Source organism: Rhynchophorus ferrugineus, unplaced genomic scaffold (assembly GCF_030347505.1).
Source record: "Rhynchophorus ferrugineus isolate W39M unplaced genomic scaffold, kcgeb_rfMv2 rfM5, whole genome shotgun sequence".
In the NCBI taxonomy this organism is placed as follows: domain Eukaryota; kingdom Metazoa; phylum Arthropoda; class Insecta; order Coleoptera; family Curculionidae; genus Rhynchophorus; species Rhynchophorus ferrugineus.
This window is the reverse complement of record NW_027472584.1, coordinates 13,800,980-13,815,105: the sequence shown is the minus strand read 5'-3', so window position 1 is coordinate 13,815,105 and position 14,126 is coordinate 13,800,980. Positions and strand designations below refer to the sequence as shown.

Genomic DNA, 14,126 nt, shown 5'->3' with positions numbered 1-14,126 from the left:
TTTTGCTGGTAAAACAGAATATAGTCGTCTTAATTATTAGTTAATTAAATTCTTTTTGTGCAATTTGTTTCAGTACATCGGCATGAATTTTGATGCTTCAACGGGTTTCTTGTAGTATTTAATACAGTGATAGCAAACATTAATACTTTGGCAATTTATATGAAAATATTAAAAAGCTAATATTGAACGGTTTTAATTAAGTTTTGATCTAATTTATCTATTAGCGTAAATAATAATACTACTAAAACTTATGTAATATTATAATTTGTTTACAAGTATATTTATTTTTTGGCAAATCAACTATTACTTTTCTTTCGTTTTTAAATTGGTATATTAACATGAGTATTTGTAGAATGATAATGTGTTATGGTTTTTGGAAAACACATATATTTGATGGTAATTCCACTAAAAAAATTTTAAACCGAGATCCTATTCGCCTTTTACTCTGTGGTAATTATTATAGAATATTTAATGTGCAAAGAAACATGTTATTATTAATTACTTAGTATCTTACTTTAAAATGTTTCTAAATAATTATATTTACCAAGAAAAGGGCCATATTGCAGTTTAGTTTTACAATAATTATTTCCATTTTAAGACTTGTAACCTAGACCTTTTTAGGTAATTTCTCAGTTTTTTATTTTTTGGTCATAACACATAAATTAAAACCAAATATCAATATTGGTCTATATTCATCTTTCGAAACATTCATATTCGTTTTTTGAATCATGTTTTGATATTTTAGCTAGTCTATTTTATTCCTCTTATATTTAAAGCTTTTTATATTTATACATTTATACATTTTATATTTGCCGCTAGTCTCATCGAGTTATTATCATTCAATTATTATTTTATTTTTACAGAAGAATATATGCATGTGTAATTGTGATTAACAGGATATAATGGGCGAATATTGAACTTTTGCGAAATTAGAATATATAAATATAACATATAAATTGACAGAAAAAATAAATAAATAAATTTGTATTTGAATAATTATTATACAAAATTTATATTGTATATATTATTTGACAATAACGTGTAAGATAGTATATTATAAAAAGTTATAGTTACTTTAAAATAATATAACAGACATTTATAATAGAAATTAATACATAATGAATATAAAATGCATATATTATATATTAAATTTTAGATACAATTTAATAAAATAAATAAGACATTTACAAAATGATACATATTTTTTAGGTTTTAATATTTAATTAATGTTTGAAAAATTTGAATTTTAATTTATTTGTTTCAGTATATTTATTATATTACTTAATATAAAATGTATAATATGTATTATTTATATTAATTTTTAGATATATTTTCAGAGAATTAGATATAACATTTTAATCCATATTATTTTTGTAATTTTAATTTCGTTACTGTTTCCTATAAACTGAAATAATATAATAAATTAATTTTTTTTTATTTGTATAATTAACACAAAGAAATATTTGATATTAAACTTTTTTGGAATAGCTACCAATATTAATTAACTTAAATCTATATATTGTTATGTAAGTATACGCTTAAAATACTAATCTTAATAATATGACAATGACGTATAAAATATTATAAAAAGCTATAATTAGTTTAAAATAATAGATTAGACCTTTATAATAGAAATTAATGGATATAAAAAATAAATAAATGAATAAAATTTGGTATATAAAATATATAGAAAAAATGTTTTAACGTATTTAACATAGATTTGTGATTTACACAATATTAAAATTTAAATACAATTTCATAAAACAAATAAGACATAAAATAGTACATATTTTAAGGTTTTTAATATTTAATTAATGGTTGAAAAATATTAATTTTTGGATAAAAAAAAGGAGAAATTAAAAAATATATATGTTAGTTAGCAATAAGACGAGTAGTAATTAATTATTATTTAGCAAATATAGCAATCCAATTGATATTAAATTGATACTGCCTATATCATTTGATAATAACGAATAAGATAATATATTATAAAAAGCTATAGTCAGTTTAAAATGATATATTAGACATTTATAATGGAAAATAATGAATATAAAAAATAAAGAAATAATTAAGATTTCGAATATAACATATATAGAAAAAAAGTTTTAACGTATTTAATATATATTTGTAATTTACTATATATTAAAATTTAGATACAACATCATAAAACAAATAAGCCATAAAATAGTAGGTATTTTAAGGTTTTTAATATTTAATTAATGGTTGAAAAATATTAATTTTTAGATATAACATTTATGACATTTATAAAATAATTATTAATAAACTAATAAATATTTGAAAATAAAAATAAGGAGAAATTTAAAAATATATATGTTAGTTAGCAATAAGACGAGTAGTAATGAATTATTATTTAGCAAATATAGCAATCCAATTTATATTAAATTGATACTGCCTATATCATTTGACAATAACGAATATGATAATATATTATAAAAAGCTATAGTCAGTTTAAAATGATATATTAGACAATTATAATGGAAAATAATGAATATAAAAAATAAAGAAATAATTAAGATTTCGAATATAACATATATAGAAAAAAAAGTTTTAACGTATTTAATATATATTTCTAATTTACTATATTTTAAAATTTAGATTCAACTTCATAAAACAAATAAGCCATAAAATAGTACGTATTTTAAGGTTTTTAATATTTAATTAATGGTTGAAAAATATTAATTTTTAGATATAACATTTATGACATTTATAAAATAATTATTAATAAACTAATAAATATTTGAAAATAAAAATAAGGAGAAATTAAAAAATATATATGTTAGTTTGCAATAAGACGAGTAATAATTTATTGTTATTTAGCAAATATAGTAATCCAATTTATATTAAATTGATACTGTCTTGACAATAACGATAATGTAATATATTATTAAAAGCTATAGTTCATTTAAAATGATATATTAGAAATTTATAGTGGAAATTAATGAATATAAAAATTAAAGAAATAATTAAGATTTGGAATATAAAATATAAAGAAAATTTTTTAACGTATATATATATTTGTGATTTACCATATATTAAATTTTAGGTACGATTTAACAAATTAAATAAGAAATTTATAAAATGGTACGTATTTATTATTTAATGTACGAAAAATTTTAATTTATTATATATTAATTTTTAAATATAACATTTAAGATAAAAAATAAGAAAAAATTAAATATACATATATATATTAGTTCGCAATAAGAGAAGTACTAATTATTTTTTATTTAAATTCATTTTTAGATATGTTTATATGCGAAAGAATTTTAATTTATTCTTCTGGGAACAACGTTAGAATGAATTCGATTAAAATTTTACGCCAATACTAACATAATAAAAGAGTCGTATTCTTCGTGTTATTATTATTATTTTGATTATAAATGATAAAACCGGTCACGCTACGGGATTTCCAATTCTAAGGAACGAGCGTGTTAACCGGAACTTGGCGACGGTACTACCTTTGTTCGATCCGGAAGAAGGTCGAGCCCCAGGTCCGTCAGCAGGTTGACATCGACGGCAAGAACCAGCTCAAGCCACACTATCACAAATACCGTCCACGTACCGATGCAGGACTTGCACTTAAAGCCCATAGCCGGGGCAATGCCAGAAAGTCGTCATCGAGATACGGCACCGTACCGAACTGTCGTGATGCACATGCAATTCGTAACCAGTGCGGTCGTCCTACTGACCACCGGACGCGTTCAAAGTACGGTTTAAAACAAAAGCGCCGATCTGTACACGTTGATTTTTATATGGCGGGTAGGGGAAATGGGTAGGAACGCGCCTCTTTGGTAGGTACGTGGTGCTCCGTACGCCGCTCGTTTGTCGAAACAACCTCATTTTCCGAAAACGACTTACGCGTTAATGTGTGGGGACACGCGGCTTTCCCGCGACTGTTTTACGCTTTCCGCGAAAACTCTCGGGTCTTTTACTTTAACCCAGTCCCGATATCTACCCCGTTCGCGATTTATTATTCAAAAATTACGTTTTAATCGTTTTTTTACTTACCTTCGCTTAATATGTCGCGTTTTAATCGAGTTTATTATTTATGAAGCCTTTCCACTAAATTAAATCATCTATTGGAATTTCGTATTATTTAACATATCTACTCGACTTCTTATTTTATTTTTTTATTTTTTCATGATGTTTTATAACTATACTTACCTCAAAATTCTATACTATATTACGAAAATACATATACTAAATAATCAATAATAACAGTTAAATTTCTATTCGACTTACGCTTAAGATACCGACTGGCGAGTGACCACCAACTTTAGAAATCATCAGCCTGGTTACTGGCGTGACTGGGAACATCTTCCTTGTCGGATTCTACACTCTTGCCTAGAACATTCACAAATTTTAAACAATCACAAACATAAATTTACGACTATGCCACAGCAGGATTTTAACCCGCGGCTATCACAAGAGTAGTAGGACCGTCCCATCGCCATTACCACTGCGCTACCAAGCCGGCAATAGATAATATTGAATGTTTTACTCTGTATAGAGACAAATAATTTGTTTATATTTTACGGTTTAACTGAGATTTATTTATTTTTTATATTTCAATATCTCCTTTTTGCTGATTACGGTTTATCTGGACTGGACCTAATAGGGACGTCGGCCGCCGAGAAAAATATTGATATTTTAAAAAAAATGTCAATATATCGAAGGAAAAAAATATATAATTTGTTTTACAACTGCTCGATAATAACGATATTTTTAAAAAGTTATATCGATATTTTTAATAAAACATAAAAATATTGATATATTGGTCCAAAAAAATTTCAATGTTCTCTAAATATTCTAAAAAGTAAAAATATTTTTAATAAACTTTTAAAATCAAGTACAAAAATGTGCAAAATATTTAAAATTAAGTACCAATTTTAAAAGTTTATTACCCTGCCGTTATCGACTTCTAATCGAGTTTATTATTTTTGAAGCTTTTCACCTAAATTAAATCATCCGTTGGAATTTCGTATTATTTAATATATCTACTCGACTTATGACTTTATCTTTTTATTTTTTCATGATGTTTTATAACTATACTTACCTCAAAAATCTATAATATGTTACGAAAATACTTGTACTAAATAATAAAAAATTATAGTTACATTTCTATTCGACTTACCCTTAAGATGTATTAAAATCTCAAACAATGTTTTAATTTATTTATTTAAGCATTCTTACTTGTATCTTTTATAAATTGAAATAACGTATGATAATTACGTTGATTTGACATTATTTTTAACATCCACCATTGAAAATTCTAATTTTTAAACTAAAACTTTCTTTAAAAATGATAGATAATATTGAATGCTTTACTCTATATAGAGATAAATAATTTGTTTAAATTTTACGGTTTAATTGATATCTGTTTTTTTTATATTTCATAATCTCCTTTTTGCTGACCACGGTTTATCTGGACTGGACCTACTCGGGATGTCGGTCGGCGAGAAAAATATTGATATTTTTTAAAAAATTTCAATATATCGAAGGAAAACAATATCGAATTTGTTTTACAACTGCTCGAAAATATATATCGATATTTTTAAGAAAACATAAAAATATTGATATATTGGTCCAAAAAAAAATTCGATATTCTCTAAATATTCTAAATAGTAATAATATTTTTAATAAACTTTTACAATCAAGTACTAAATTATACAAAATATTTATAATTAATTACCAATTTTAAAAGTTTATTACCGTACCTTAATGCTTGGGGTTTTAATCGAGTTTATTATTTATGAAGCTTCTCCACTAAATTATTCTCCGAATTCTTAAAATATACTCCGATATTTTTTCGGCGTCTATATTCTTATTATTTAATATATCTACTCGACTTCTGATTTTACTTTTTTATTTTTTCTTGAGGTTTTGTAACTATCTTAACCTCAAATATTTATTCCATATTACGAATATACCTGTACTAAATATTTAATAATTACAGTTAAATTTCTACCCGACTTACGCTTAAATGTATTGAAATCTATAACAATGTTATAATTTATTTATTTAAACATTCTTACTTGTATCTTTTATAAATTGAAATAACGTTTAGTAATTACGTTGATTTGACTTTATTTTTAACATCCACCATTGAAAATCCTAATTTTTAAACCAAAACTTTTTAACGTTTATTTTAACATTTAAAAAATATAATAACATTTTTAATAAACATTTAAAATTAAGTACCAATTTTAAAGATTTATTAAAAATAATTAAAATGTTTTTAAAATGTTTAAGAAATATCTTCAATTTTTTGTGAAAAAATATCGAAAAATATTGGCTAACAAAAATGTCGACATATCGATAAATATCAATTATTTTTTACAGATATATCTATTTGAAACAAAATGAGTGTAAACCAAGTGTTAATGTCACTTTTCTGATATTCTAAAGGAATGCTGTTCCTAAATTATTTCTTGGTAAAGCATTAAACTTTGGTTGTTTTTGTAACCTTCTAGACCAATTGGATGCAACATTTCGCGAAAAAGCGCTAGTTTCTGCAAGCTTGCTCACAAAACTGAATAATCATCTGCAGAACCATGAACTAAATTAGGAATTGCTTCAACATCCATTTTATTCGCGAGATTTCCGTTTCTGGAACTTTCTTGTGAACTTACAAAAAAAATGTTTTAAAAGCAAAATGTCCAATCTTAATTATGAAGCATCAGATAAATAACATCTATTTTAACTTTATATATTATTTTTATATTAAGTATATGTTTGTTATAAAAAAATTTCTATATATAGTAATCGTCATGATCTAATAGATATAATAACTTAATAATAACGTGCTATTTAATTTCCTCTTTTCCTGTACATCCTGCAAATTGAAGTAATTACTTGCTACTTAGATGGGTATTTTCTAGTAGATTCATTACGGAAACTCATTTGTATATAAAAAAAAAGTGTTGTTAGAACTAAGTTTTCATTACGACAACGAGCAGTGTTACTTATGAAATCTTTAATTTATTAAAGTTTTTTCAAAATCTGGGCAAATAATTAACGATCGAAGAAATCGCCTCACGAGAGAAAAGTTGAACATGATAATATTCCTGAACAGTAATTTAAAAATATTTCCGTTCAAAAATAAATAAAAGTTTTATTTAAAAAGGGTCCGGTAGTTATTGTACGATCATTTTTAGGTTCTTCATGGATTAGATTTTTCAATGATTAGGTATACGTTTACATTTTATTTAGTATTTATGGTTATTAAACATCTTTAGTTTTTAGGTTTTGTTTAAATTGTATTGTATTGTCTATATATATTATACTATGTTATTTAAAAATAGCAATTAATATATTAAAACACGACAAAACATTTGTGGTGTTATTATTCCATTCCTTTTTACAAATCCACAGAACATTCAGTATAAAAGTAATCCTACTTCCTTTCAAATTGTATTATTTATTACATGTTAATGGAAAAAAATGTTTTTTTTTTCCTTTTCTTTTTTAAAGTTAACACGAGAATGAATATATTTACATCTCTGTCTCTCTTATACTACCCTCGGAAAATATAAACACTTTTAAAATTAACTGCTCCAAGCATTTATCTCCGCCCTTTCCTATCTCACAATTTATACAGACAAGAGTTCCCACATCTTCGTCTGGCATCACGAGTGGAAAAAAACTGTCGTACCGTGCATTTGACTGAAAATAGTAATTACTATTTTCAGTCGCTATTTTTTTGACTATCGACTGTTTGGACTGTTTTGCGACTATTAACTGTTTCGACTGTTTTCAGTCGATAGTTCCCAAGGCTAATTATAACGATTCCTCTCTAAATACCGATAATTATTTTTTTATTCAAAAATTACGGCTTAATTACTTTCTTACTTAATAACGCTTAATTATTAAATCGAATTAATTATTTATGAAGTTTTTCCATGAAATCTTTCCTAAGTTGAAAAATAATGGTTTCAGTTCTTTTTCTTTGTTTCTTTTAATATCCGCCATTGCAAATATCAATTATGAAATATTGAATTAATAATTTAAATGTATCTTACCATTTATTGTACTGAAAGTTCTTATTACAGCTCTGTACTGTAAATTTTATTACAGTGATACTCAAATCCCAATACTTAAATTAGTATTAAAAGAGTGAGAATTATTTTTTGTAAATTTTATTATCAATAAATTCATTTTATTTAATTTATTATATATATATATATATATATATATATATATATATATATATATATATATATATATATATATATATATATATTAAAATCTCCTTTTGCCAAACTATGGGTTTATCTGGACTGGGCCTAAAGTTTAACGTGGGCTCCGAACCACGGCCCTCAGCATTAAGCCTACCGACTGGCGAGTGACCAACTTTAGAAATCATCCCTGAAGACATCCGGTCTTACCCAGCCTGGTTACTGGCATGACTGGGACCATTTTCCTTGTCGGAATTTACACTCTTGCCTTGAACATTCACAAATTTTAAACAATCAGAAACATAAATGTACGACCATGCCCCAGCAGGTTTCGAACCCGCGGCTATCGCAACAGTAGGAGAACCGTCCCATCGCCTTTACCACTGCGCCACCAAGCCGCCAATTTATTAATTTTGTTATATCCTACATTATTTTCAAAGAATTATCCATAGCTAAACTATGGATACAATACTACTTTCTAGCATTACATCAGAAAATTCAATATTGAAAAATAAAACTTGCTAGCTAACAAAAGTCGACACATTCTTTATTTATTTTAACAACAATTCATTCATTTATTATTAAAAAATCAAAATGCCGGCTTGGTGGCGCAGTGGTAAAGGCAACAGGACGGTCCTCCTACTGTTGCGATAGCCGCGGGTTCGAATCCTGCTGGCGTATGGTCGTGAATGTATGTTTGTGATTGTCCTAGGCAAGAGTATAAAATCCGACAAGGAAAATGATCCCAGTCACCCCAGTAACCAGGCTGGGTAAGGCCGAATGTCTTCTGGGATGATTTCTAAGTTCATTTGCCACTCGCCAGTCGGTAGGCTTAATGCCGAGGACCGTGGTTCAAAGCCCACGTTATATAGTAGTTCCGGTCCAGATAAACCCATAGTTGGTAAAAGGAGACTTTAAAATATGTAAAAAAAAAATCAAAATTTTCTAAATAACTAATTCAAAACTTTCTATGTAAGTTTCCACCTATTTACCAATATCGCCTTGTTGCATTTTATCCTGATCTTTCGGTTTAACGTATTTTTTAAATTTAATTCAGACAACTAAAATAATATTCAGAACGGAGAGAAATCAAGATCTAAATATTGTAAATTTCCCAAAATCAATACATTATTACATTCCTGGTAAAATTACTACGTATTATTTACATTATATTATGTTTCAAGTCATGATAACAAAACTGATATTCAAAATTTATAATTTAAATTCACTATGAATATGAATGTTTATTAAGTCAGGTGTAACATATGTTGTTTATTTATTTTAAAATAGTAACGGAAATAATTTGAATTAAGTTAATTATGATTGTATCACTGATTTTTGTATATCATGGTATTAATAAGCTTTTTTTTTGTTTTTTGTGTATGTATAGTCTGATAATGTAAAATTTAGATTTCCACTAATCTCAAACCATTTTCATTTCATATTGGACTTGCGTTCCAATGGTATTATTTCAAGTAATTATTATTACAGCTACTTATCTTGCTGTATATTGAAAGTAATATTTATGATATATGCACAGAAAAATATATCAAGCGCGGAATATGAACTGCGGTTGCTACTGATTTTGATCGAATTGCTGCTTTCGTAATGTTAAATTTTGTTTGTATTTTATAGTATTTATATAATAATCCCATAAAGTCATAAACTATATCCACTAGGTTGTTTTATTTGTTTTTGAATTTCAACTTACATAATCAGTTCATCGCCATTTTAATATTTCATATTTCATAAAAACACTTCTATTAATTCATATTAACTAGTTCATATTAACCGACTTCAAAAAAGGAGCAGGTTCTATGTTTGGCTGTAAATTTTTTTAATGTATGTTTGCTGATTTCTCCCTCAGTTATGGACCGATTTTCAAAATTATTTTTTTATTCGAAAGAACAACAGAGCCCAAACAATATAAAAATAATAATTAATTTTTGTAACATATACACAAAGTTAAATTCTAATAAAACAAATCTAATTTGTTGCTCGGCACCGACTTCAGAGTAATCAGTTGGTAGTAGTTTAAACAAAATTGTGAATAGATAAATAGGTTTAGACAGGTATTCAGCTAAATTGTGTGTATATAGTAGAATATTAAATACGTGTAGTAGATGGGTTAAATAAATTTATGTTTACTTTTATTTAGTTATTACACCGATTATTATGTTAATATTTTATTTTAAAACGAGTTTTTTGTGTTAAAAATCTAAGTTTGATTATTTTTTCATTTTTAGTGAGTTCCTTATTTATTAAGTCGATTAAATTCTTTTGTTAAAAATATTTGATGATCTATTCCGTTCATTCATTAAAACACATTTAAAATTAAAATTGTCATATAAGAGTATTTTTTGCAGCATTTATTGAACGTACAGTGATTTATTTCTTTATAATATAAACTTTACAGTAACTTAATCAATCGATCAATGACTAGGTTTAATATAAGTTAGGATTATTAACATTCGTTAACTTCTCGTTAAATATAATTTTCTCTAGATTATAATAACTACTTTATAATTTAAAAATACTGTTTTATTTGCTTTATTATCTATCTATGTCTAATGCATTACATTAATGATAACAAAAACGCACATGGAATTGTTTGGCGAGTGCATTTGGGATGGACTAATAGTCCTTCAGAGTACTTCGCACTAGCACTTCGAATCACACTCTTTATGGTTCCTAAGGAGATATCGGGTTGAATCAGTTTGTTAGACGCGAAATATGGGACATCGACGAGGACTCGCAACACTTTATTCTGGAACCTTTGGGGGATATCTATGTTAGATTTGCTAGTAGTACCCCATAGTTTAATACCATAGGTCCAGATGGGCCTAAGTATTGACTTATACAGCAAAACCTTGTTATATAATGATAATTTAGATTTACACCCTATCAGCCAGTACATTTGGTTTAGTTTAACCCCAAGCTGCTTGCGTTTTGTCACTATATGTTTTTTCCATGTCAGACGTCGATCAAAATGCATTCCCAGATATTTAACGTTGTCTACTTGCGGAAGTTCATGATTATTCAATTTCACTGAAGGACATGTTCTTCTACAAAGGGTGAATGTCATATGGGTAGATTTTGTCTCATTTGCTTTGATACGCCACGTTTTCAACCACAATTCGATTTTGTTAAGATGAAGTTGGCGGTTTTTTGTGGCTGATATTGGATCCTCGTGTGATGATAAAACTGCTGTATTTTCAGCATATGTTGCAACAGTAGTGTTTCTTGAAGTCGGTAGGTCAACTCTGTACATAAGATATAACAATGGGCCAAGAACACTGCCCTGCGGAACACCTGAATATATGGGCTGTAGGTCAATATATTCGTCACCCTGTTTGACAATAAAATGTCTGTCTGTGAGGTACGATTTCAGCAATTGAAAGTGCCTATGGGGCAAAAAACTTGTGTGCCACAATTTGTCTAAGGCCTGAGAAATATCGAGAAATGCAACGGAGCAATATTTTTTATCGTTAAAGTTTTTGTTAATTTAGTTGACTAATCTATGTATTTGTTTTGTTGTTCCGTGTTATAATAATTCTCGTGGGAATAATAATTCTTTTCTCTGCAATCAAATGTAGTCTCTTAATGTATAATTTTTCGAAAAGTTTTGAGATGACAAGTACCGGGCTTATAGGACGATAAGAGGAGATGTCTTCTGATTTTTTCCCAGGTTTAAGAATCATAGTTTATTATTAGTTATTAGTTAAGCCACTTTCCAAGTGCTAGGTAAATAATTAAGTCTTAGCTTAGCATTGAATACGAATGTTATTAATTTGACGCACTTTCCTGAGAGCTCTTTCAAGATTCTTCCAGTAATTAGATCAAAACTGGGAGCTTTTTTATCATTGATATCTTTAAGAATTGTTAATACTTACTTAATACCAATAGTTGTATTATCTTTATGGCACATGTATTTTGCAAATAAGTGTATATTTATAAAAAAAAAGTTTAATCTGATTCAAATAATTTAATACAAATGCTTATAATAACACAACATAATAATACCTCTTATTCTCAACAATACCAACCATGGTTGGTAAAGAGGACACTCGCATGAGTTGAACATATAACAAACAACATTTGTTGATTCTTTTACATGGTTATCATTGATAAGCTAAACCATATTGTTTGATAATATAAAATTATAAAATATCAGTTGCTTACTTTTTATATTATTTTGGTTATGATATTTTGTAAACAGATATTTTAATCAGTTTCAAAATAATAACAGTATTAATTTGAATTAAATTAATTACGTGTTTTTATTAATGAGTTTGTATATATTTGTATTAATGAGATTTTAATATATAATTATTTTTCATATACGTCTGTTCCGATTATTTATAGTGATAATCAAATTAATAATTAATGGGTTTTCCATTAATTTAAAACGACAATCTGTGGAATTGTGTTTTGATAGTACCTACTGACTGCTTAAAATAATTATTACGTTGGTTACTTGTGTTATTTTTAAATATTCATTGTTGAAATTAATAATCGTTAATTTATATTCATAATATCCACCAAAAAACATCTCAGTCGGCTTGGTGGTACAGTGGTAAAGGCGATAGGGCGGTCCTACTACTGTTGCGATAGCCACAAGTTCAAATCCTGCTGGGGTATGGTCGTAAATTTATGTTTGTGATTGTTTAAAATTTGTGGTTTTCCTAGGCAAGAGTGTAAAATCCGACAAGGAAAATGATCCCAATCACGCCAGTAACCAGGCTGGGTAAGACCGGATGTCTTCTGGGATGATTTCTAAAATTGGTCACTCGCCAATCAGTAGGCTGAGGACCGTGGTTCCAAGGCCACGTTAAACTGTGGGTCCAGTCCAGATAAACCCATAGTTGGTAAAAGGATACTTTAAAATATATAAAAAAAAAACATCTCATCTCGAATGTAACTTTAGGTCTTCTATAATGGAATTTCAGTTCGTCTCCTACAAACCATTAAGCTTACTATCGAGAATCGTGGTTTGGATCCCATATTAAGTTATAAGAAGACTCCATAGGACTGCAGAATTTAAAAAAAAACCCTCCCCCCAAAATGGGTACTAGTGAACTTGAATATACGAATTTAATAAAAACATTATAAGGATATAATTTATAGTGATAATTAGAGAAATGATGAATCAGGGAAAGTGGCAATTAATTTGAACATACCATTATATTTTATATAATATATATTTAGAACATAGAACATATGTTCTCATAAAATAAAGAAATATAATAATTAAAACACAAAAAGTCTCTATCTCTAACTAGTTTAAATGACAAAAATCCATCACTATCATATATCCGGTAGACCAAATCGTTTTATGAATTATATTTCACCAATCTAAATAGAATAAATAATTTAAATAATTAAATTAATATTAAAAAATAATTTTAATATTTAGAATAATGATGCATGTTTGGTTAATTTTGTGATGTTATTAATTTTTACGGCATTAAACATTTTAACAAAACTTATTTAAATGAAATAAAAGAGAATTTAATTTGTTAAGGCCTGATTAACCACAAATTTTGCAAAACTACTTGTACTTTGACTATGTATTCTTATAAATTTATAAACTCTATGAGAAAAATGACTCTATGAGCTCCCTAGAGTGTTTTTGATCAGTACAGGCATATCATCCACAGATTATGTGCATCCGAGAGCTAAACACCAATATTTGCAATAGCGGCAAGAACATCACTGGCTCGCTTTCGGGGAACTTCCTCCATTAGAACAGACCTATTTTCACATTATACCGCACTTTATAAAAAACTAGATCAATTAAACTGGGGTATGATGTCTAATAATAAATTCTATGAAGTAAAAAAAGAATTTTATCAGGACCTTAACATTCGTAACATTGGTAGGTACAAATTAAGTATCTTCTCCCGACTTCGAATGGGCCACTGCCAG

General features: G+C 27.0%; 1 protein-coding gene across 1 annotated transcript in view; it reads right to left on the bottom strand.

The window, feature by feature from the left end:
• mav (TGF-beta domain-containing family member maverick) overlaps positions 1-3,728 on the bottom strand; it is an 82,575-nt gene extending 78,847 nt beyond the window's left edge. The window contains exon 1 of the mRNA XM_076405241.1: positions 3,480-3,728. Within this exon, the coding sequence (XP_076261356.1) occupies positions 3,480-3,611 (132 nt within the window). The 5' untranslated portion in view covers positions 3,612-3,728. The remainder of the gene's footprint in view (positions 1-3,479) is intronic.
• Between the last annotated feature and the right edge of the window lie 10,398 nt (positions 3,729-14,126).